The 17,800-nt window shown below is 46.9% G+C and overlaps 1 protein-coding gene across 1 annotated transcript in view; it reads right to left on the bottom strand.

Moving 5' to 3' along the window:
• Nucleotides 1-17,800, bottom strand: part of zswim6 (zinc finger, SWIM-type containing 6) — a 34,711-nt gene that overhangs the window by 13,053 nt on the left and 3,858 nt on the right. The window contains exons 2-4 of the mRNA XM_010877423.5: nt 3,067-3,423; nt 1,885-2,033; nt 1,542-1,692 (exon numbers count right to left, since the gene is read on the bottom strand). Of these exons, the coding sequence (XP_010875725.1) occupies nt 1,542-1,692; nt 1,885-2,033; nt 3,067-3,423 (657 nt within the window). The remainder of the gene's footprint in view (nt 1-1,541; nt 1,693-1,884; nt 2,034-3,066; nt 3,424-17,800) is intronic.

Genomic DNA, 17,800 nt, shown 5'->3' with positions numbered 1-17,800 from the left:
GAGCTGAGGCAGAGAGGTGAAACGAGAGAACAGGAGGGGGAGAGGGGGATGAAAAGGAGGGAAATAGGATGGGGGAGGGGACAAGAGTTGTTATCCTCTGTCTCTTTGTTTAGGCTGCATCAAGGACAACAGAGAAAGGAGAAGGATGGAGATTCTAGAAAGAAGGAAAGCAGAGGAAAGGAGAGAAGAAAAAGGAGGACCGTGCATTCAGAAAGCAGGGTCTATAACATTAAAAACATAGAAATAAGTATTTAGATAATATAGATATAAAATGTCAAATGGCTACACACAATTGTTTTAATACATTTCCAATTATAAATGAACATGAAAACAGGCATGTTGTTTCTGTAGTACAGTACATTGAGGTTGTTTTTTGTTGCTAGGCTAGGATTTTGACGGAATGCAGTTACTACGTTAGGGTCAAGCTGCCGTTTCACTTTCCTGCATATCCCGGGTACAAACAGTTGACTTCTCGCACGCACGCACACACGCATTGTGTTTGCTAATCCAAGTTGATCATTTTAAAAGGCTAACTGATCATTAGAAAACCCTTAGCAATTATGTTATCACATCTGAAAACTGTTGTGCTGATTAAAGAAGCAATAAAACTGGCCTTCTTTAGACAAGTTGAGTATCTGGAGCATCAACAATTGTCTTCTTCCTCAGTTGTGCACCAAGGCCTCCTACTCCGTCCATTCACAGATCAGCCCCAAATGACTCTAACCAGAATAGTAAGTGGGAGGCCTTCGTGCACAACAGAGCAAGAGGACAAATATATTAGTGTCCAGTTTGAGAAACAGACACATCACAGGTCCTCAACTAGCAGCTTCATTAAATAGTCCCGCAAAACACCAGTGTCACCAAAAGGCATATCTCAGACTGGCGAATTAACAAGAAAGACTCTGATGAGCAAAAGGACACAGCCACTGGACTCAAGAACATTGGAAGAAAGTGTTACGGACAGATTCATCTAAGTTTGAGGTGCTTAGATCACAACAAAAACATTTGTGAGGTGCAGACCAAATGAAAAGATGATGGAGGAGCATTTGCCATCTGTCAAGCATGGTGGAGGCAATGTCATGGTCGGGGGGTGCTTTGGTGGTGGTGAAGTGGGACCAGCTACACATCTGGTGAGAAAGACCAGCCACACATCTGGTGAGAAAGACCAGCTACCCATCTCATTTGACAAAGACTAGCTCCACATCTCATCTGAAGAGACAAACTACAACATTTTAAAAACTAATTCAGGGTTTCAAATTCTTCTCTGACTGAAACAGGCCACCCATTCTTTCAGGGGAAGATGCAGAGAGCTGACGAATGGCAAATCACCTAAATAAGACAAAGGGTCTGACAGACCTACATACCAGTAAAGCGAATGGCAAAGAGACACAGCAGACAAAACATAAAGGGCACACCGCTTAGACCCCACAGGCATTCTACAATACACACCAGACGCTATATTATACACAGGTTAGAAACACACAAGTTCAGTCTTTCGTTCTGTCTTGATGTGGTTTGTTGAAGTGGTGTCTGTTCCTTACCCAGCTCATCCCACAGCTGTCTGTACTTGTCCGTCATGGTGGTCCCTTGCTGTCTCCACAGGGCCAGACGAGGGTCGCCCATGAACTGCTCTGTGATGAGTGTTAACATCCTGGCACCATTGGAGTCACGCATCTTTAACATCTCTCTCACCTGGGGAAGGGGGGGGGGGGGTAAGGGCTGTGAGTTTCTGTTTCTGTCTCTCTGTATGTGTGTGTCTGTCTCTATTCCGGTCTCTGTAGGTCTATTTTTGTCTCTGCTTGTCTATCTTGATGTGTCTGTCTGTGTGTGTTTCTATGTGTCTCTCTATCTGAATGTGTTTCTATGTGTTTGTCTGAGTGTTACCTTGCTGAACAGTAGGTTAAGTTGTTTTCCGGATCCATGGTACCCCCCCTGAGAGAGGAAGAGTTTGACCTGCTCCTGAACCTGCTCCTCGTCCAGGTGCCAACAGTTCTCATCATCCACACTGGCCCCTGCGGTGGGGTCCGGGGCCCCTGCACACACACAGACAGACACAAACAGACAGACACACAGACAGACACAAACACAAACAGACAGACAGACACAAACAGACAGACACAAACAGACAGACACAAACAGACAGACACAAACAGACAGACACAAACAGACAGACACACAGACAGACACACAGACAGACACACAGACACAAACAGACAGACAGACACAAACAGACAGACACACAGACAGACACACAGACAGACACACAGACAGACACACAGACAGACACACAGACAGACACACAGACAGACACACAGACAGACACACAGACACACAGACAGAGAGTTTAGTTATACACTTAAACACAACGCTCATTCCATGTTGGGAAATGAATAATAGTTCCGCAAAAGCATTGGGCTCTCCCTCGCAAACTACTAAAATAAAAAAAAAACTCCTAAACCCTGCTAAATAAAACTTGCTGAAGGGGAAATATAACCACACACACGTGAACAGACCAACATGGACAGGTCACGGGAATTCTGTGTTCACCTGATTTAATATAATTTTTCATTCTACTCTTAAATGTGGACTAAGCAGCCACAAGCAGCACCACATAAACTGTAGCACAGAAGTTATGCATCGCTGCTTAACAGTCTTAGTTGGTGTGAAGATTGACCCAGTTTTCAGTTTGCTTTCCACATCCATGTCATATAGCTGAATCTACCTTTAAGATAATTCATGTCATACAGCTGAATCTACCTTTAAAACCATCCATGACATACAGCTGAATCTACCTTTAAGATCCTCCATGTCATACAGCTGAATCTACCTTTAAAACCATCCATGTCAAACAGCTGAATCTACCTTTAAAACCATCCATTTTATTTTAATTGTCTTCACTTCCACAGAAACATTTTGTGCTTTAACTTTCTCACCTCAAAATGTATTTCCCATTTGAAACACACTACATAAGCACGATGAAGTTATAATGGACACACAAAAATTCAAAAATCTTCGTAATCTCTTCATCTTTTCCCTCTGGGACATGAGGCCCACTCCTCCACTCACCGTGAACCTGGTTGATCTCAGAGTTGGTGGACAGTATTTCATCCGCTAGTTTCTGTGCGGTAGGCAGCACCTCAGTGTGATGCACTGTTATCAGGTACTGGACAAACTTCTGCAGCTGGTCTCTGTTCATCTGGAACAGTGTCTCAGAGATGGGCAGGTGTAGTTTGACCTGCTCGGGCTTCCGTACGCGGTACAGGGCCAGCGCCACCACGTGGGCACAGTAGAAGATGTCCTTGTTGCCGCAGCCACACGTCACTGCCGTGATCTTGCAACGGTCAAAGCTGACGCTTACGCTGCAGACGAGCTCGGGTTCCGACGCTGTGGCCGGTTCTGTTACCGTTCCACTGAGGTGGAACCCTGCGAGAAGAAGAGAGGAGAAGCGTTAGCCAGTCAATAAAGTACGATTAATTCGGCAACTTTCACAGAGAAACTTCACAGAGGAAGGATGACATGCCTTTTAATTATAATCACAAATTTGTGTTGTGCAAATCATGATGAAAGTGGATATTTTAGGCAGTGATAGATGCAAAATATTATTACTAACCTAATATCTACCAGGCAATGTAAAATATGGCAGCTCTTTCTGACTAGATATGATCCATTTTACATACACAATACTACATTCATAATGATAATTACAGGACTTTAACCAATCAAGGCCCTTCATTGGTTTGTACATTTAGCCAATGGCCAGCAGAGGGAGTTCCTTTTAAAGTCATTTCCCTGTAATGTGATGCTGCTTCTCAGAAAATGGATCATTACTTAAAAAGTTTCAAACCACACATTTTGCATAAATTAATGTCAAATTTGTGTATTCCAGATTCTAGACAGACCTTATTTTAGTGGACAGTATAGTACAGTAGACAGACCTTATTTTAGTGGACAGTATAGTACAGTAGACAGACCTTATTTTAGTGGACATTATAGTACAGTAGACAGACCATATTTTAGTGGACACTATAGTACAGTAGACAGACCTTATTTTAGTGGACATTATAGTACAGTAGACAGACCTTATTTTAGTGGACATTATAGTACAGTAGAAGAGTGTCTCACGTAGCAACTGTTTACCAACCAATAAGATGGTCTGTATCATGTAGCAACAGTTCACTGACCAATAAAATGATCTGTATCATGTAGCAACAGTTCACTGACCAATAAGATGGTCTGTATCATGTAGCAACAGTTCACCAACCAGGTTTTGAACCACAAAGAAAAAGGAAAGGAACATAAAAATAATACTGAACAACAATCCTCCCTATGATGTTTCTGTGAGAAATGCCAGATGAAATGGGAAGATATCAACAATATTTTGGATCCCCGTTTAAAATGGTTGCCCAATATGCTAAAAGACGCAACCGTTGTCTATTTTCTGAAAACATGAAACCTGACATGCAGTAGTTGAGAGGTCATCCATTGGTCACACATAGCCCGTCAGGGCCCCACAATCACACATAACCAGCCGAGAGCCAGCGAGATGAACAACTAAAACATTCTCATTTCCCTTTCATTTCCTTTCTACAACCAGTCCCAATGCTTACCTAGTCATGCCCTGGTCACCGATGCCTCCTTTCACACCACACATCGCACCAGACACACACACATACCATCACACAACAACAACTCCACACAATGCACAAATGGAAAACTAAGAAGAATGTCCGGGAGGAAGTGTTTTCCTGCCGATAACGCAGGAGGTCTGAAAACCATGCTCACAGCCATTATGGGACACGGACATCACAGTGTGGCCGACAAAATGACTACCATAAATTCTGTCCGTTTTTTCCAGGGAGAACATTTAAAACAGCCAATACTGTGGGAACTGATAAGAAATTAACAAAAACAGATACTGTAAATGCATTCAGAACAAATGAAATAAAACCTCCTGCTCAAAGTCTAAATTCAAGTTGGCTTCTGTTGACATCACAGATCTGCGTAACGAAGTTAGCTAGCCAAAATATGACCCGACCATAACAGGTCCACATACTGTACATTACTACCATAACATGGCCCTCTTCACGGTGTTCACATTTCCCTAAGGTGAAGAGGAGGAGCGGGAGGTGGAGGAGTTAACTGAGAAGTTAAGATCTCAGTTTTATTTTGGCCTTTCTCAAAGTACATTCATACGCACTCCAGGAGAGGGGGGCAGTTTCTTAGTAGCGGGCCTGGGTCAAAGTTATTTGGTATGGTAGGGGCTCCCCGGGCACCTATGCTATTTCAACCAGAGTGATACTGTATCACGTTGCTACTTTTACAGACTCTACCAAGAAACATTGCCGAGCCTCGTTTTCATGGGCCGATATGGTGTCGCTATGCAGTCTATAGTGTGAAATTAGATCTCCATATGGTCTATAGTGTGAAATGTTGTATCTAAACTGACATTAGTGCAAACACTGCAGATGGGTCTACTTTTCTTTAAATACCTTCTGGGTGTAGGTGAGGCAAGGAAATTTAACCTATAACAATGTCAATATCGTTAGCCTGATACAAAATTACAGTCGAATGGAAACAAATATCCCAGCTAGATCACACGCAAAACAAAAACACCACTGACAGACACAGGTTTCAGTTCTCTAAAAACAAAATTTGCTCAATAAGGAAACACACTCAGACTAACCGGAACAGCTGACTAACAACACAGAAGAGAGAAGACAGAAAGAGAGCAACAGCCAGCGACAGCGGAAAACAAATGTTGAGAGAGAGAACCCCCCCTCCCCTCCTTTTACTCCTCCACTTCCTGCCTAGCAGTTTGTCGACAGGGCGACACGAGGGATCACGTTTCACATCCCGACACACCTCACTCTCTCACACTCACATTTCACATCTGCTTGCGTAACAGACACCCACACGTATTACATCCCCGGCTGGCAGTTGCTCTACAATGTGCCAGTTCTCTCACACACACACTCACACACACACACACAGAGAGAGAGCGACGGAGACACACTTCCCTGTTCTGCCCAGCCAGAGTCATGCGTGGCCCACAGCTGAACTAGAGACATCAGAGAAGGGGCTGGACAGGGAGGTGGGGAGGGGGGGAGGAGCAGAGAGAATTCCTAAACAGAAGGGGAGGGGGGCTGTAGGGCTGGTGGGAAGCTTGGAAAGCCCTCAGCTGAGCGTGTGTGTGAGTGTGTTTGTGTGTGTGTGGAGAGAGGACTGGCGGCGTGCCAGAGCCCTGAGCTCAGCATTCTGTAATGCACTTCCCTTCTTCCTGGCTCTCTGCAGCTTGCATAATACTGCCGAGCTGCACAGCAACCAGACTTAACCCTTAACTACCACTACACACACCCAGACTTAACCCTTAACTACCACTACATACACGCACACATGCACGCACAACCAGACCTAACCCTTAACAACCACTACACACAACCAGACGTAACCTTTAACTACCACTACACACCCAGACGTAACCCTTGACTACCACTATACACCCAGACGTAACCCTTGGCTACCACTACACACCCAGACGTAACCCTTAACTACCACTAAACACCCAGACGTAACCCTTAACTACCACTACACACCCAGACGTAACCCTTAACTATCACTACACACCCAGACGTAACCTTTAACTACCACTACACACCCAGACGTAACCTTTAACTACCACTACACACCCAGACGTAACCTTTAACTACCACTACACACCCAGACGTAACCCTTGACTACCACTATACACCCAGACGTAACCCTTGGCTACCACTACACACCCAGACGTAACCCTTAACTACCACTACACACCCAGACGTAACCCTTAACTACCACTACACACCCAGACGTAACCCTTAACTACCACTACACACCCAGAAGTAACCCACAAGTACAAAGCTCAGCACAAACCCACAACTGGCCACCATGGCAACAATACGTAACCCCAAACTACCACATTGAATACCAGAAATCACTGAATCATTATTTGAGGATGTTCTAATTTGATGTCCAATGGAGTTCACGGATGGTTAACTATAGCTCCAGTAAACGGAGATGGGCTTTTAGTCGGGCATAAAACAGTTCAGCCCAAGGCCTGTGAGAGAGCAATGGCACCCTACAGGCACTCTGTAAGGACCCTGTCATGCCAGAGGCTGTCCAGTTGGTTACCCGTGGAGACGGTTGGCTGCAGGGGTCATTCGGGTTCTCACAGCACTGTGACAAAGACCCGCCTTTATTAGACAATGGCCAGCCCCTCCCAGTCCTTACCTCTGTCACTCAGCCAATAGGACGAGAGCATGCTCTGTACACACCAACAATGAGTGTGCGGAGGAGGGGTGGGGGGGGGCACGGGGGGCTGGTATGAGGGGGTGTTGTGGGAGTGTGTATGCGCAGGTGGGGGATGCTTTTGGCAAGCTCTGAATTGGGTCAATGAGGACTTGAGTAAAGTAGGCCAGTGTGTGTCCTTCGGAGGACATCTCTCAGGGCTCCTCATAACGGAGGGTTAACAGGCCATTTAAACCTCTCCAGGCAGCATCCCCTCATTAACCCCAATCACCTGTGGGAGTACAAGATGGCCACTGTATACATCCACTATCTGAAGGTGAACGATTTGAAAGCCCACTCTAGGATCGAGAAGAGTTCACTGACAACCAGATCAAAATTCTGCTGCTCCATCAAAAACGAGACAAGACCTTATTCAACAAACGAGACTTAACAAACGCACAGCACTGGTTGAAAACCACCTCCATGAAGTAGACTGAGACAAAAACCTCAGGAGAGGGTGAGAGAGAGGGAGGTCATTGGCGGTGAAGAGTTTAGAAGCACTGTTGGTTGTAGCTGGGGTTTCACTGGGATCTAATTAACTGGGCAAGGCCTTGGGAACTAACAAACCCTGTCTGGTCACACAAACACACATATGAACCAGTGGACTTCTGCCTCTTGATGTTCCAGCAGAAAAATTATCCTCAAGAGCTGAAGAAAACAAGAGCTGTATCTGATTAGACCTAAAGAAACAGGGAGTAGAAACACAGATAGACAAACAGTGAGACACAAAGACAAGTTCAGACAGAGAGACATTCATTGAGACAGAGAGAGACATTCATTGAGACAGAGAGAGACATTCATTGAGACAGAGACAACCAGACAGAGAGACATTTAGACAGAAAACGACAGAAATCAGTAAGCTAATTAACAACATGCTCTTCCCTTCAGCAAACAATGTGTAACCCAGATCAGTCACACACACTGACACAGACTACACAGATTACCAGCGCCAGGAAACAAAGCACATCTGAAAAATGGTTACAGTAAATGGATCAGGTGCGTGTGTGGTGGGGGGGCTGAAAATGTCTGGCATTAACTTTTCCTTTCTCTTTTCATTTCATGATATTCTCCGTTCCCCTGAGGACCATCAAACAGCAGGCCAACGCACGCATGCACGCTTCTCTTTCCTGAATGTCTCGTTCCCTCACCGCTCGGATAAAACACAACCCAACAAAAGATCCATTGGAGTGGTGTTGGCAGAGGGGGCATGTAAAAGAAACCAAACCAGCCATAGTGTTTTGACACCGTAACAGATGGACGGCCATCAGAACAAACCTGTGACCAAACACTGAGACCCCAGCTGAGAGGTTTCACTGAGGCTGGGAAACATTTACTCAACAAGGAGAGACGATTCCGGAATATGAATCAGGTACATAAAGGTGTGAGGGAAACACACAGAAAGAGAGAAAAAAAAAGAGAGTGAGGGAGAAAGAAAGAGAAAGGCTGTGGCTCTGGGCTCGATTATGGAGATGTCTTGGCTGAAGCCTTCCATTGCTGAGCAGGGACATGATGAAACCATAGACTGTAAAGAATAACAGATGAAACTCCCCCACTAACTTAGAGCAAAAAAGCCAGCTGTTATAACAGTCCACAGAAGAGAGGGGTCAATGTCTGAGTGTGCCCATGTTACTGTCAATAACCTGTGGTTCTGTCCCGGTTTCCAATCACACCACATGTTACTGTCCATAACGAGGTTCTGTCCCAGTTTCCAATCACACCATGTTACTGTCCATAACCTGTGGTTCTGTCCCGGTTTCCAATCACACCACATGTTACTGTCCATAACGAGGTTCTGTCCCAGTTTCCAATCACACCATGTTACTGTCCATAACCTGTGGTTCTGTCCCGGTTTCCAATCACACCACATGTTACTGTCCATAACGTGGTCCTGTCCCGGTTTCCAATCACACAACATTACTGCCCATAACCTGTGTTTCTGTTCTGGTTTCTGAAACATGAACACTCAAACCCACCCTGTACCACCTAGCTAAACATCGACAGACACACACACACGCAGAGAGAAACACACACAACACAGACAGACATATCTGGTGAACTGCATTCATGGCAGGGGAGGGGGGGTCACCAACTCACATGACCTTTAACCTTTCAACTCCAACAGGTGCAGGGGAAGAGAGTATGTGTGGAGGGGTTCGTGTGTGTGTTTGTGTGTGCTACAAGCGTAACACATGTGGCCTCTTTCCTGGAGACCACAGGCCCACCTGTCAGTTGACACGTCATGTTCCTTCCCCCATCAATCCCTGCTACCAGACAAGCCCTCACATGCTTTCTTCAGGTTAAGGGTCTAACTTGCTTCTACAACAGTCGTTCCCAACTCCTCCAGTAACCCAACAGTACACATTCAAAGTTGCCACGGTTGAGCCAATCATCAGGTCCTCACAGGGTTGAATTGCATAAGGGTTTTACCCGGGCTACAACCAAAAGAGGAACCATGAGGGCTACTGGAGAACCGGAGGTGGGAACCATTGTTCTAGAGGCCCGCCCTCAAACAAATGGACAGTTCCCAATGACCCAAAGAAAAAAGAAAAAGTTATTTATCAATGTGTGATTCCAGATGTTCTCATTACTCCAGAACCCGGGATCCAAATTAAACAGGCTCACTAGGGGCAAGACAATGTCATGACATTCCAGCAGATCTACTGTCTCAAGTCAGCCGTTGTTTCACCACTCGCTGTTCTCCATGGTTACGTCGGTCACTTTGTCCCATCCATTAGCGGCGGTTCCTCATCTTTGTAACCAACCCAGCATCCCGGTACTGACGCCTAGAGTCCTGTTGCAGCAGAAAACCGCCAACCCAGCTAGAACTTTCCATGTCTCAACAAGCAGGAAGTAAATGAGTAACATATTCTAAAGGTAACGACAAATGTTTATACACACACACACACACACACACACACAAACAAGGACAAGACAAAGAGATGACAGACAGAGGTGATAAGCTAAACGTGATGAAGATAAACATCTAGCACTTCCTGTGTCTTTTTCTTCTCAACCAGTGACTCAGACATTCTCTGTGTGTGTGGGTAACCCAGTTATATAACAGTCAATCAAAGAACATTATAATAGATATGGCTTTGGAGTGTGACTAAGAAAAACTGTTTCAACTGTTGGGGTGTGTGTGTGTGTGTGTATCGATGTTCAATGACACGCCCCAGATAATATATTCCTCAGCTATGGTCAACACCCAACCCACCATCACAAACAATCTGTCCCAATAGGAAACAGGTCACATGGTTTCTCGGATGAACTGTAAGCCCTGAAGCGTAAACACGGAACCAGCTAAACTTTTCTACCACACGCTGCTGATAGCCTTTCCCCTCGGCTTTCCTCTCTGGACACTGCACTACTTCCCATTTCCCTCCCCCTCTCTGAACCCTCTCCTCGCTCTCCCTCCCTCCCTCCCTCCTCGCTCTCCCTCCCTCCCTCCCTCCTCACCCTGAACCAGTATTCCTTCAGGCCAGTCTGGTTCTCTGATTCATTCAATCAGCAAATACACACACACCGTGCTTTCATGCTAAAACAGACAGGAAGGGCTGGTTGGGCATGTGTGATCATGTGTAGGACACAGAGGGGTGTGTGTGTGTGTGTTCGTACTCTGGCTGCTATGGAAACAAGGGGCCCACTAGATCCCCTAATCTCTAATTTGACCGTCATTAGTCAGATGTCAAGTGGGACCATGAGAGAGGACAAGAGAGAGAACGACAGAACGAGCGAACGAGAGGGAAAGAGTGACAGAACGAGACGGAGAGAATGACAGAACCACAGAGAAAGATAGAGAGAACCACAGAGATTGAACGACAGAGAGAGATAGCGAGAACGACAGAGCGAGCAAACGAGCAAACGAGACGGAGAGAATGACAGAGAACCACAGAGATTGAATGACAGAGAGAGAAAACGACAGAGCGAGCGAGCGAGCGAAAACGACAGAGCGAGCGAGCGAGCGAAAACGACAGAGCGAGCGAGCGAAAACGACAGAGCGAGCGAAAACGACAGAGCGAGCGAGCGAAAACGACAGAGCGAGCGAGCGAAAACGACAGAGCGAGCGAGCGAGCGAAAACGACAGAGCGAGCGAGACAGAGCGAACGACAGAGCGAGCGAGACAGAGAGAACGACAGAGCGAGCGAGACAGAGAGAACGACAGAGCGAGCGAGACAGAGAGAACGACAGAGCGAGCGAGACAGAGAGAACGACAGAGCGAGCGAGACAGAGAGAACGACAGAGAGAGATAGAGACCAGGGAACAGGGGGAGATGGGGAATATAACTCCATTCAAAGAGGGGTCCCAGAAGGAAGAGAGACGTTAAAGCAGGATGTTACAGAAAGGACATGACTGGGGGTGAGGAGGTCACGCACACACAAACCCACACACGGCAAGATAAAGCCAGCCATCAGGTCTCTCCACAGGCTGAGTACATAAACCACAGAACCAGAATGAGTCAACCACCGCCAGGTCCAAACCCAGAGGATTAATCGGAGCATCTACCTGGTACCAAGCATCCTGTCTGACTGACCTGTCCACGGGTGTGACGCACACAACGCGACACAGAGCTACGACACCTCAACCTGCCAACGCTGTTTCTATTCAGTTAGGTGAGACCGTAAGGAGAGGGATGGAGGGGGAGTGGTATTCATTCCTTCCACTCACTCTTTTATACGCCCCTTGGTCTGCTTTTCTTCCTCTCCCCTCCTCGTTCTCCTCTCTCTCCCTCCCTCCTTTCTAGGTAGTACTGATAAGGTCATCGGTCTTCATTAGCAGCCGGAGCTCTAACGGGCCTTTGATGGATCACTCCGCTAAACTCCCATTAACGGTTAAGTATTGCTCATAAGCACCTTCTGATTAACACTCGGAGTGAAAGAGACAGAGAGAGCGTGTGCACATGCGACACATCTCGTTAAAACCTAAGCGTTGCTCATAGTTAGGAGCTCCCGTCCGTAAAAAGCAAAGGGGAAAAAAGAAAGGCGACGGCTTCTCCTCGTACAGATCACGCGGCTGGCTTGGCAGCTACTCCGCTTTTATCTGACCTACTGAACAGAAGAGGACTGGGGGGAAACAGAGCGAGTGGCAAAAACAGCCTGTTTCAGTGATAGAATCTTCTAGAAGTGGCGTGCTCGGAATGTAGTTGGCAGGCAGATGGAGGCTCAGGGTACACAGCTCCAACCGTAAACTGCCAGAGTCTGCCGGGTGTTGCCTTGTCTGTTCCCGGGACACCATTCCATGGGGCCCCCGTTTTCCCATGCTGCTTTGGGATCGGCAGGCTATGACTTGCTCAGAGCTCTGTGGGGACAAAAAAAATCCTCTACTGACACGTCCCCTTTAAGGGGGGCCACAGGGTGACGGTGTGTTTACTAGTTGTCAGAGGCAGCGCTTGTCTAATGGGGTCAGTACAGCTGATAAGAGATATAAAGCCAAGACTGGGGTACGCAAAATGACCCCGCTCCCTCTAACCCCACGGCTGAAGGTTAGGACCAATAGGTAACCAGAGGAATCCAGATCAGAGGGGGTGGGGGGGCATTCCTAAATGTTGAAAGAATAACCAAATGTTAGCTTGATCAAGGGAAAACCACAAACACACACTGACTACTACTACAAATATTTACAGATCATTAGACTGAATACATAAGTGTGATATCTGTGTGTGTGTGTATGTGTGTGTGGGTCATGCTCGAAGAAACATCTCCATGCTAGCACTGGAAATTTCCTTGGAAAATCGAGCAGAGAAGCGATAAATGAAATGCTTTGACTTACTCAGGAATTTTTGGGGCGGAACAGTGTCGTTAGGTAATTTCAGACACATTCCATGAACATTTTGAAAGGGAGCTGGAAAACACCAAGGCAGAACTCCAGGACATACAACGGGAACAACAGGAACTCTAAACCGGATTTAGTCACGGGACAAGAAACGACAACAGAGGAAACTTTTCAGCTTTACAGAGGCTACGTCTCTCCCTAACATTCAAGTCCTCTTCACATGGACACCGCCTTCTAATGTTCCCATTTAGCTGTCTAAAAGGCACACCTATCCACAGAGGCTCCCAGTTAGCGCCTGCGCCTTAAGATAACTCGGTGGGACAACAACACAACCCAGTTGTCCGGATCTCTACTTCCCTACCGCTGTGCGAATTATTCCCTGTTGGTGTGGATCACTTGTCTCAGTTCACCGCTCGGTCCAGCGCCGGCTTCATCCACTACTACTCCATCATGTGAGGCACGCCAATATGAAGTCTCCATTTGCTTTTGGTTTTCAACCATGTGAAGCCCGGAAATCGGAAGAACCGCATGCTTTGACTGTACATCTCATCGTTCAGGTGATGCGCTCTGAAAAACATTGATCGAGCACAAGACTGCAGATGAGACAGTCAGCATTTATCAGTGCATATCTGGTGGGGCCTCTGAGTTCACGGGCGCAGCAGTGTGTGTGCGCGAGAGAGACAACGAGAGCGTGTGCTTGTGCGGGCGTGCTCATTCGCAAGGGCGTATATGAACTCGATAACTTACCATTTCACTAATCCCCTCCTTCCCAGCCTCCGAACAATAGCGTCAGTAAACAAGCCTGGCTATCCCATCTGCATTCAATTATCCATTTATTCGGTACCATCCATTTGGAGCACTCAATTCTATTCAGTCCATTCTGTGTACTCAAGGGTTCACGATCAAATTCCCACTCTACCACAGTGGAATTCACCAACAGGCTGGGCCACATCTCTAACATAACAACCAGCATGCTGGCCAGCCTCACCCAGTCCCCCGCTCACACCACACCGACGGACGCGCAATTCCTCGTCTCCACTGGAAGCTGTTCCCTTTCTACCGCGGCCTTCCAGCAGACGCTCACATCCGGAGTAGCGCAAAAGAACGAACCGGGTTAAGTGTGTCGCTCAAGGGCAACATCTTGCTCCGTGACAACTTCAAGATTGTAACAGCCGCCATGTTGTTCCATGTTGGTTCCAGTGCTTATACCACCTCGTGTGTTATAGTTTCTGTATGATTCGTCAACGCCACTGGACACTTTGAACCATGCGCATGTTTGTGCAAACAAGTGTAGTGGGCCATAATAACGATTACAGGAAGTAAAACCAGTCTGACAGATACAATTGCACCAATGAAAGTGTCATTATGACACTACATAGGCTTATTACATCATTACATCATTATTAGTCAGCCAGGTGTGGACCAGACCAGACATGTTCACCACCCAGGGCTGCTAACAACTTCCTGTACTACCTTCCCCGTCTGGGACAAGACATTGGCCGCCCGCCAGCCACTAAATACCAATCTAAGTGCGTGGGATGAAGAGAAGATCCGCAGTCGAATCAGACCGGCTCGCATTCCATAAAAAGCATCCTCTGGGGAGGTGACAGATCTTATTCAGAAGTAGGTCCAGAAGGGCAGAGGGCCTTTCGGAGGGGAAAGTCGGAAGCTACCAGAAAAGAACTCTGCCCTAAAGCCAGCGCACCATGCACTAGACGGGCGTTTGGCGGAGGTAAATCGAACCCTCTGTGGAATCAGGGACCCGAAGAGGCGGGGTGACATTTCACTGTGTGGTGAAACTGTCATCCCCACGCCAGGACCACAACACAGCCCTGTAACCACTGACCAACAAGAATCCGCACAAGCCATGAGGGGGAGGAAGAGTTACCACGGCTACGTCAGGCTATACCGGCACCAGAGTGCCGGCCCTCTTGCCCATGTCTCCGAAACATCAGAGGTCTGCCAGCTGTAACGGGACACTAATAGAGACGTAGCTCTGAGGATAACCTTCATAACCTCTCTTCCTTCTCGCTGGGTGGCTCCAGAGCAACAGGCCCACGCCACATTTAAATACCAGGCCTTAAATTCTGCACTTCGGTGCACAAAATGTTAGAAATGTCCATGAATGCCTAGCCAGGGACCGCTGGAAGGGTTAGTCAGGGTGGGGAACACAACACACAGACACACACACCTCTTAAACAGAGCCAGGTATCCCTCACAGTGAACAGTCATCGTGTAACATTGAATAAGTGATGCTAAGCTCAGCAACCCTAACTTCAGTGCTGTTCTAAGGGCGTTCGTCTTAGCCTGGAGAAACAGCTGCAGGCCTGAATACACAACACGCGCAAAGTAACACTGACAGAAGCTCTAAATAAAGAAGTAGCCCCCAGAAATACAAAAGAGTGGTTTTATGAGTCGCCAAACGTGCTATATTTAGCTTGCTGAAGCAGAGGGGGGACTGAGGCAGTGACACAGCTGATTCAAACACTCTCCTTGCATCTGGTCTTTGCCTTCATCAATATTGATCTGAAAGGAGTTGACACACGAAAGCAACACGGCCGCTCACCTCTGATCTCTACAGACTAAGGAGGGTCGAGGAACAGCCAGCAAGATGAGGGGTGTGGAGTCGGGTATAGGCCCGTGGACCATGGCCCAGATGTCTGGACTGGCATTTCTGGGCCTAAAATGGCAGCGTGCTAGGGTGCCTGCCACGCATGACTAGCTGTGCGTGATGGTTGTACCTTATAACAACCTCAGCTGATGAGGCAGATCAAAACGCTGGGGCTAAAAGGGAACAAGAGAAACCGGCCTGTGGTTGCTGCCTGATAATAAACTGGCCTATATCACCACACATCTCATGGCAGACCGGGTTAAAGCCAGTGATGCCTGATAAAAAACTGGCCTATATCACCACATATCTCATGGCAGACCGGGTTAAAGCCAGTGATGCCTGATAAAAAACTGGCCTATATCACCACATATCTCATGGCAGACCGGGTTAAAGCCAGGTCTGCCTGATAATAAACTGGCCTATATCACCACATATCTCATGGCAGACCGGGTAAAAGCCAATGCTGCCTGATAATAAACTGGCCTATATCACCACATATCTCATGGCAGACCGGGTTAAAGCCAGTGATGCCTGATAAAAAACTGGCCTATATCACCACATATCTCATGGCAGACCGGGTTAAAGCCAATGCTGCCTGATAATAAACTGGCCTATATCACCACATATCTCATGGCAGACCGGGTTAAAGCCAGGTCTACCTGATAATAAACTGGCCTATATCACCACATATCTCATGGCAGACCGGGTTAAAGCCAAGTCTGCCTGATAATAAACTGGCCTATATCACCACATATCTCATGGCAGACCGGGTTAAAGCCAAGTCTGCCTGATAATAAACTGGCCTATATCACCACATATCTCATGGCAGACCGGGTTAAAGCCAGGTCTGCCTGATAATAAACTAGCCTATATCACCACATATCTCATGGCAGACCGGGTTAAAGCCAGGTCTGCCTGATAATAAACTGGCCTATATCACCACATATCTCATGGCAGACCGGGTTAAAGCCAGGTCTGCCTGATAATAAACTAGCCTATATCACCACATATCTCATGGCAGACCGGGTTAAAGCCAGGTCTGCCTGATAATAAACTAGCCTATATCACCACATATCTCATGGCAGACCGGGTTAAAGCCAGGTCTGCCTGATAATAAACTGGCCTATATCACCACATATCTCATGGCAGACCGGGTTAAAGCCAGGTCTGCCTGATAATAAACTAGCCTATATCACCACATATCTCATGGCAGACCGGGTCCAACACTCACCTTTCTGGACCAGCGTTGTAGCGTCAAAGGCAGAGTTGTCGCATGCCCGTGTCACCCGGCCTTCATCTGGCAGCAAATCAATCTGCAGTACTGTTGTCATGTTGAATGTTCCAACTGTCGTTACCACACTCTAGATGCCGGGCTGTGAAGGGCAAGTCAGGCCACAGAGCCAGTTCCCAATAACCCGCATTCAACACAAACTCGCTGACCTCAAATCAGTGACTTGATGATTGTAACCTGAAGATGAAAAGCACCTCTCCCAATCACAAAAAAAACCATAAATACACCATAAAGGGTCTGTTCAAGCTTGGATAGTTTCATTTAATTCAAAACACAACGTAAATAACAGGAAAATCTAAATTGACCGTCACCTTCCAAGGTGAAACCTTCACTTCAGACAGCCTCAACGGACTACCGCAGGGTGAACTCACTATTGCCAGGTGTATGTCGTAGACAATATGTACCGCTGGTGTCATAAGCACATTGCAGGGGGTGGCTGAAGAAGTCTGCTAACTCATCAAAACTAACGAGCAAGCAGGTTACCAACTCAACAACTGTAGACTGGTTTTGGTGAAACATACCCCATGGTATGTCTGGCGCACTGGTTAGCAGCACCCCTGACCTGATTCCCTTTTTTCCAACATTAAGTTGAACTTTGCGTGCTAACCACCGGCCCTCATAACAATGTACACGTGGAACGTGTTTGCGTCACATTTTGTAAACATGAACACATTAAATAACGCTACTGCATGCCATTACAGCTTATTCGATGTGTCAAAAAAATATATAAAAATGATATAATCGAACTTTGCGTACGTTGAATTAGCAATAGCTCATGTTAGCTTTGCACCTGGCCGACTCCAAAG

The sequence above is a fragment of the Esox lucius genome, chromosome 14 (genome assembly GCF_011004845.1).
Source record: "Esox lucius isolate fEsoLuc1 chromosome 14, fEsoLuc1.pri, whole genome shotgun sequence".
NCBI classification, from domain to species: Eukaryota; Metazoa; Chordata; class Actinopteri; order Esociformes; family Esocidae; genus Esox; species Esox lucius.
The sequence above is the reverse complement of the archived record's forward strand: the minus strand, read 5'-3'. Positions and strand labels throughout refer to the sequence as shown.